This window comes from Amblyomma americanum, chromosome 1, assembly GCF_052857255.1.
Source record: "Amblyomma americanum isolate KBUSLIRL-KWMA chromosome 1, ASM5285725v1, whole genome shotgun sequence".
NCBI lineage: Eukaryota > Metazoa > Arthropoda > Arachnida > Ixodida > Ixodidae > Amblyomma > Amblyomma americanum.
In genome coordinates this window covers 356,272,903-356,281,418 of record NC_135497.1, presented here as the reverse complement: position 1 = coordinate 356,281,418, position 8,516 = coordinate 356,272,903, and the positions used below count along the sequence as shown (strand labels likewise).

Here is an 8,516-nt window from a genome sequence, read left to right as displayed (position 1 = left end):
CTGTGTGGCTGATTGGCCTGATTATACCTGATTAAACATCCCGGCTCCCGCCTTTTGCTTGAACTCAACGCAGTAGGTAAGCGGAGTCAACCAACGTGTGGAGTGCCTTTAGCCAGCCCAGTGGCGGCTTCACTTTCGCTTATTTTTAAGTTTCTGTGAATAAACAGCTTCAGTCACAGACAATACAGGCGCAGGTTATGCCCATAGAAATAAAAATGCATGTGGACTCTTTGATTTACGTGTCACTCCGCCAATAACAGAGCGGCAAGCCGCCATGGGACTGCCCGACTCGTTGGTTGACTCCTCCTACCTGCCGTGTTGAGTTAAGAAAAAAAGAAGGCGGGAGCCAGGACGTTTATTCCAATTTAATTAGGGCAATCGGCCGCACAGGACAATAATTCGAAGTTTTTAACAATGCCCGGAATGTGTAGACAGAGTTCCCGTGGTAAACAGACGAGTTCAGATTCTTCATTACTGTGCCTTTAATCACGCTCAATGAAGTTTGGCAGCTTGCAAATGTACAGCCCCTCTTCTTCCGCAAATTCATTCAACACACATTGCGCATGGATATCTTTCAGTTTCAATACAGTAATAACACCTGAAAGAGATCGAAAGCATTCCATGATGTGCGGAGGTAGCTTGTGCTGGCTTTCCATGCAACCAACCCTAGTACACAACAAAATGCATTCTCTGGTTTCATTTTCGGTAACCTGAAAAATGCGGTTTATAACAAAGAAATCATTCTCTGTTGTGCAAATAGCTGTACTGTTGCTCTTCTTTGCCCTCTCATACCTTGTGCTGTGCAGCACAGTGGAGCGGAAACTAAACCGAAAATGCTCCTCAAGAGAAGGAACGGATCCAAAGCTCAACATAAGGCTGTTTCTTTCTTCTGTTGAAAGCACGGGAAATGGGTCACAAGCTCCAAACATATAAGAGTTGCCCACACGTGTGGCATTCAGAGTGAGTGGGTGCCCCAGCATTGTGCATATGAAATTTCTGGCTTGCTCCTGAACAGTGCAAAGTGCCATAGCCAAATCCACTTGCTGCAGCATAATCATTCTTTCAATGACCTGGTCAGGTGCCCCATTTGCTGATGTTATTGCTCTAAGCACCCTACCATTCCCGGTTTCAAAAACAAATGCCGAATGTGCCCACAGTGGCCCGAAGTTCTTAGCAGCCTTCGCCAGGTAGAGAAGCTGGTGGACGTTGAATGTCATCAGCCGCGCTCCATACAGTGCTGGCATCCGTGACACGAAGTCCTCTAGTAGGCGGCCTGCACCAAGATATTACCAACATCTCACTGTAAAAATATCTAGTGATACCAAAAATGTAACGTGTAATTTAGGTGCGTTCCATTAGTAATATCAGATAAAGAAAGTAATTACGTGAACCACAAGAAGACAACTGATAAGTACTTTCTAGAATAAGCTGATAACCAGAGAAGGGATGTTGAACACTGTGGGAACATACTACAGGAAATGCAAGCTCATACGGCCGAGTCAGGCTTGAAACAGAAACACAGTATTTAATAATAAAAACAAACATGAGATAACTTTGGAAAAAAAAAAGGATTGAGCCCACTGCTATGCGGCGCTCATGAAACCATGAGCTTCTAAACGTCCTTTTAAGCATAGCATTACTTGGCTCATGCTTGGCGAGGACAGAATGTGTGTACAGAATGTGTCCGCAGAATGTGAACGAATGATGGATGGCCATAGAACAATGAACAGAGAGGAGAACACAGAGAGAGAGGGGAACCTCTCATGGTGAACAACAAGCTGTCTAAATGGCATTGTTTAGAGAATATGCAACTGCAGCTGGAAACTACTAATCCTGATTGTCAGAAAAGTAATTGAAATGTAGAGTATCGTGGTCAATAGACTGGACTGACTGCACGCTGAAAGCAGCGCAAGTCATTGAGGCACCCTAAGATAGACAATCCTGAATGCTGCTAAAAAAAACTGAGCAGCTGCAGAGTGCTGCCACATCAACTCTTAGAGAAAGACCACCACTAAGCACAGCACACACAAGGCTAGAGGCTGTAGCTCTCAATGGCTAACAAAAATGCACTTTTTTAGCAACGAGACTATTTAATTAAGCTTTCAGTACCCCTCAAGTGGGCAACAACATGCAAACACTCAACTTTTAAAGGGACACTGAGTGACAAATGAAGTAGGCCTGTATAGATTAAAGCAGCCTAATAAAAATGCAATGAGAAATCTTATGAACTAGAAAACATCACAAAATTAAATGTAGATATCACCACCATCAGTCGTTATCAGATGATAACTGCAATGATATGTAGGCAGTTTTCTCTCGCATATCCCTAGTTGACATTGCCATGCGCTTCATGCAGTGACCGCAGAGTCCTATCCAGTCAAGTCGTCATGAATTTGAATCAAGTCTCATTTGCAGGTTCGTCCTTAAGCTATATCAGACTACATTAGTACATCCTGCACTGGCAACACTTTAGTGAAATATTCAAGAATGACACAATCTATAGAGCAAATAATAAAAGAATCAGAAGCAGCACAAATACTACAAACCACAATACACTGTTCATGACAAACACCTGCAGACCATAAGCACAAGGCTCTCCTTGCTTTGAGATGCCACATTTTTTCCCTGAACTACCAATAAGTACTTTTGGTGCCTAGCTTCTAATACTGCATTATACAGCTGGGCCTCATCTGCATGATTTATTTGCTGCAATGTCAGCTCTTCCAGCAGTAGGGTGAATATGGCTTCAACCAGCAATGCAAAGTGGTTCAGGTAGCGCTGAGGTAGTATACCCAAGCAGCAGGGCAGGGCATAAAAAAGCAACCAATGCCGCCATTCGCTGGCTTTCCAGTGGCACTTGTCCTTGAGCGAACGTGGCAGACGGGTGAATGAATGAGGTGGCTTTATTGCCAGCAGCCTTCTGTCCACTTTGGCCATGGTTTCGGGGCGCCCTGCACAAATAAAAATGTTGTGCACTTGGCGCTGGTGTGCACGTAACAAGGGCAATGGCTTATCACTGTTTACTGTTCTAGTCTAAAAAGCACCTTTCTAACCATAGCAGCTGAAGCTGCATGCACAAATTTTGTGGGCCCTTTTAAGCATTAAATCTCAACATAGCAGCAGGAGATCTTGTAAAAAAAAAGGGCACTGAAATGACGTCAGGCACTTGCGTTGCATAAAAAACATTGAGAGGGGTAACAGAACAAACAATCTCTGCCTTTGTCTTCACATGCTGCAGACAAATTCACACAAACTGGCTGAGAAGATGGCACTGGCTGCTGGGATGCAGAATTAGAACGTAAGTGAACCAACGTGAAAGGCTTTGGATTAGGTTACGTTCCAGCATGGCACAACATACCAAGATGTTATGTCGCACAGCTCACAATTCCAAGGTGAAAATTATGACACCACTTTGTTTTGACTCATAATTCAAGCTCTATAAATGAATTTTTTCTGGATCCACTGTCAGAAGTTTATGGAGACCCGCCGTGGTGTCTCAGTGGTTAGAGTGCTCGGCTACTGAGCCGGAGTTCCCATGTTCGAATCCAACCACGGCGGCCACGTTTCGCATCGATGGAGGTGAAATGCAAAAACGCGCCCGTGTGTTGTGCGACATCAGTGCACGTTAAAGATCCCCAGGTGGTCGAAATTATTCCCCAGCCCTACACTAGGAGCCCTCTTTCTTCCTTTCTTTCACTCCCATAGTTTCTGCGCCATTTCCTTTCCTCAAAAGTCAATTTTGATGTTTATGGAATGCAATATCAGATAGAGAAATTAATTGCACTGCTGTTTTTGCATGCAGCCTGAAATGTTTAAATTAGAAGGTGCAGCGTTAAACTTCAAGTGATATGAAGAAGATGCTAAGAAATTGAAATTTTTGCCAAAGTTGCATTCTGCAAGCTGTTGGTGATTGCTTACAACCAATGCAAATAATATGAGCCCCTACTGGCGTTCAGTGGCACTGCGTGGCTGTCATGCAAATCATATCCAGGTTCCTTTTTTCGAGCTGCACAAATGCAGCTTACCCAACTTTCTGAGCACTCAAGCATGGCAGACTGTTCTTTCTTATGTTTGTGAAACTATGAACCTCCTCATGCTCATAAGTCCCTTAGTGCTTTTTCGTAAGTTCGTTATTTTTCATGTCTAATTTTGATAGCAGGACATAGGACCACACCTTGTTTGAGGAGCCAGCTGAATGAGCACTGCAACTTGAACATCAAAGCTAAGCTCCATCATGTCAGCAGCTGAACTAAACGGCAACAGTTAATTAACCCTTTCTGGTCAGGTATAGCTTCCCCACTGACTCCTGCAATGGTCAGCATTCTTTTGGTCTTTCCAGCTCCTCGCAATGAAAGGGAGTGCCACATCATGACTTGGTTATAAACATTTAATTAAAGCCGTGTGCCGAGCCATGCCGGACTATACCAACCACACGCACACTTTTCCACGGTCGGGTGATGCCCGAGGTATGACGGAAAGGGTTAAGGAGTACCAGCCAGCAACAACCTTTGTTATCTCTTTTTTCCTATGCTTAATTTAGGTCAATGTACCCTTCAGCAATGTAGTACAGAGTAATAGAAAAATTTTTAAGGTTACTTAGTGCTTTGATGTGTAGAAGTGTAGCCTTTTTACTTTCTCCGCTACTTACCAATGTAGAACGGTTGCTGAGAGTTTGCTGAATCAAACCACTGGTCAGTAAGGCATTTCGTGACCCCAATGTGCACACAATGCATATACTCCACTGTGTGGCCAAACACAATGTTAAAGTGTTTCAGGTGATTCAGTGGTGACTGCCCTTTAAGCCCATTCACAGCATCTTTGATCTTCTCCGCAAACTCCTTGTCTTTCGACATCTCCCCTGGGGTCCGCTCCTCACCGACTGTAACACTCATGTACCTTTGGGCCCCTGTTGAAAGGAGAGAAATAGTGTGCATGCTCGATTATTTGCCTGCAGAAAGCAGAATCTACAGGAATTAAGCAATGCCTGCATATGTTTTATGCACTAAACTATTATGAGCAAAAGTAATCGATCCAACTGTCCATGGTGCGAACCATATTCCACGCTGCATGCTGGCGCTGCCTGACGAAACGCTCATATTGTTGAAAAAGTCGCAGTGTGCCAATCTTGACACTAGGAGCACTTCGTCAGGTAGCACCCACATGTATACAGTGCAGCTTGGTTTGGAATGCAGACTGAAAGCCCTTACTTTTGCTTATGACAGTACTCTTGCTGGGTATAAGTCTCTCACGTGACATTCGCATGATGTGTCGAGATGGGGAATTTTAGGCCCGCCTTCAATACTTTGCACCTCATATCTGCTGCCACGGATAAGTGTGGCACATCATCTATATCACATGTTTCTAATGGCAAATTTTGCAGCAGCCAGAGCTTTCATAAAGTGCACTGACAACTTTGATACAAACTGACCGCTGCAAATGCAACGTTTTTCCTTAGCAGTATTTGAACACCGCTTCAACTTATCCATTTTTTGGTCATAGCTAGCTCAGACAGAACACCCTAAATGCATTTCAGCGCATAATACAAGCTGTTCAAAATTAAGATATGAAATTATTAAGCATATCCACTAAGTTAACATACATGCACAAGTGTTCAGCCAGATGCAATGACAAATTTGATCAACCATACCTTCGTGAAACTCGGCACAATTGTAGCACCAAGGGCAGCCGAAGAGACCATTAAACTGGACCATGTTGATCACAGATGCTCGGGCTGGCGCATCCACGCAGCAGCACAGTACATGAAGTACTGATGACAGCAATGTATGACCTGCCTTCCAAGTGATCTTGCCAAACTGATTGATCTCTTCAACAAATTGGGTTAAGAAGGTTCTCATGTACGGGTGCTGGCCGAACCACAGCCCACCTATCAAGCAGTTCTTTAGCCTGTCGCAAGGTGGCAGCTCGTTAATCAAAAACTGGATTGGCCACACAGATGATGACGATGACTTGAACACGGGGCTTCCTTCTGTGTTGATAGTGATGGTAAGATCCATCGAGCCAATTTGGCCGCTCTTCCTCAACTCCTCGGCCATAGATCCACTTGTGATGTCCTGCAACAGTGCGGCTCCTCCTTGCTGAATGACTGCCTTTAAGTTCACAAGTCTTTCAAACAATGCAGCCTTTGATTTTGCAAGCAAACATTTCATCTGTTCTTTCATATCTAAAATGATGAAAAAATGTCCCCGAGCTTTTAGAACACAAAGTTCCGTGCTAACCTCGCAGTCCGGGCACCTCATTGATGACATTCCGGGCACTGACACAAGCACACTGCCACAGGTGTCACAATAAAAAAACCGCTTCACCAGCCTTTCCTTGCGCGACGACCAAAGCTTTCGGAACACAAACTTTGACCGAGGAAGTACATCACCTTTAAAGCCAAACAGACCATCTATGAGGCGCAGCACATCATTCAGGACCTCCCAAGTGAGGTCATGAGTGACGACAAACGCCATTATCATTATTATCGCGGCTGCCTTTGTCGTTGTGGAGCCCGGAAGTATTGCTGCCTCAAGCTCGACAAAGTCCGATGCCAGAAAATCGCGTTCGCCGTCGTCGTTTTCGGTTTCTCCCGACATAGAACTGCTGTCTTCGGGTGTTTCGCCAAGCCGGTCAAAGTCGTCTGTTCGGAACAAATCTTCGTCATCGGCATACGAGCTGCCGCCTGCCTGCTCATCGTGGGCACTCAAAGTAGGCGAGGCTGGCTGCGCCGCTTGTTCTGCTGCTGGTTGCTCGCCACTTGAAAGATTCAGCAAATCGCCCACAATGCCTCCGCCGTTGACATCTCCGTCGTTGGCAGCTGAGGCAGCTGACGTCGATGAGGCACAATGCTGAGCGCGAAGCCGCACTTCTTGCTGCCTCCTGTAAAGTGTGGTCTTCGGGACAACAAACGGTTCGTCTTTGTAGAAATAACGCTTCCGTCGTTTCTTGGTCACATCCCCATCCATAGTAGTCTAAGAAAAACTAAATGAAACAGACAGGCGAAAAATACCAAACTTTAATGGGAGAAATTGAACAAAATAGCAGCAAAAGGTGACAACAAAGTGACCACTGCTCTATCGGTCTTGACCGGTCTTGACTCTTGAAGTCTTGATTGTCTTGACTTTCGCCCTCCGGATACAACAGCGAAATGCGCTGTGCAAAACACTGTAGCAATTTGAAGTCCACTGGGTAACTGCAGTCGGCTTTGTTCTACCCAAAAAAAGAACTGTAAAGTTTATAAGTATTCATTAAAATATGATCCGCGTGCGCGCTAGAAAAAATTGCCTTTTCAAAGCATGGCCATAACAAGCCAAAAGTATCCAAAGCTTCTAGCCATCGTAGCGGTGTTAGGTATTAGGTGCAATTTTTTTGGGTCCCTAGCTGCGCTGCTTTGTTAGCCTACGAAAATATTTTTTAATATGGAGCCGTTGCTCGCATACGTGCTGTATAAAGACGGTGAAAAGGCCGTCGTGCCATTCAGCCTAATTAAAGATTATTGCCCTAAATCTACAAAGGACTTGGCGAAAAACAAGTTGGTCTACTGGCGGGACAAAGACGCTCCGGATGGCGGTGATGAAGATTATTATCCTGGCGATATAGAAGAACTGGCTGGTAAGTGACAACAGTATTTTTGTCCACACTAAGAAATTCGGAAAGCAGTCGCGTTGCTACGCTTGTAGGAGGTGTGCAAAATTATAAACTATCGCAGCGCGCGTGACGCTAGTGCATGCGTTACAGCTGCCTTTGAGGGTACCCCTCGCGAATGCAGGCGGGCGTGACAAGAACTGGAGAAACCAGGAAATGCTAGGCTGTTTGCCCTCGCAATTTCGTCGGGCAGGGCTTTTTCTGGAGAAAACCCGCCACAGACTGTCGCTAGCATTCATGATGACACCGGTTTTGTCACTTCATCACAAGTCGCTATCGGGGTACAGCTTTGCTTGCAGGTCTTGCGCGGCTTCAACTTTCCGGTAGTCATTCCCACCCGTCTGCGCACGTTGCTGAGTCAGCCTATTGTACTCGTCTACTCCAGAGACATAAGAAGAAACACGTGATCAACAAATGTGCAGTGTTGATCAGCCATGATTACTTACGATACTCATAGATATAACATGCGTGAGTGGACAAGCTAACACATCAGGGAGGGCGCACTGCACGTATTGTGACAACACAAGCCGCCGCGTCGGCTGAGTGGTTATGGTGCTCGGCTGCTGGCCCGAAAGACGCGGGTTCGATCCCGGCCGCGGCGGTCGAATTTCGATGGAGGCGAAATTCTAGAGGCCCGTGTGCTGTGCGATGTCAGTGCACGTTAAAGAACCCAGGTGGTCGAAATTTCCGGAGCCCTTCACTACGGCGTCTCTCATAGCCTGAGTCGCTTTGGGATGTTAAACCCTGATAAACCATAAATCATATTGTGACAACAAGCGCACAATGTCAGATACCACTAACAAACAAATATTCTATGTTCCTGTCCTCCCTTCACTTCTAGCAGGGGACTCAAACCCACTGCTATGCAGAAC

The 8,516-nt window shown here is 45.4% G+C and overlaps 1 protein-coding gene across 1 annotated transcript; it reads right to left on the bottom strand.

Annotated features, from left to right (window-relative positions):
• Positions 1–3,225: 3,225 nt before the first annotated feature.
• On the bottom strand, positions 3,226–6,965 carry LOC144121768 (uncharacterized). Its single transcript, XM_077655158.1, has 3 exons — positions 5,648–6,965; positions 4,649–4,906; positions 3,226–3,278 (listed from the first exon to the last, which is right to left on the bottom strand). The coding sequence occupies exons 1-3, from the start codon at positions 6,963–6,965 to the stop codon at positions 3,226–3,228; spliced, it is 1,629 nt and encodes a 542-aa protein (XP_077511284.1).
• Between the last annotated feature and the right edge of the window lie 1,551 nt (positions 6,966–8,516).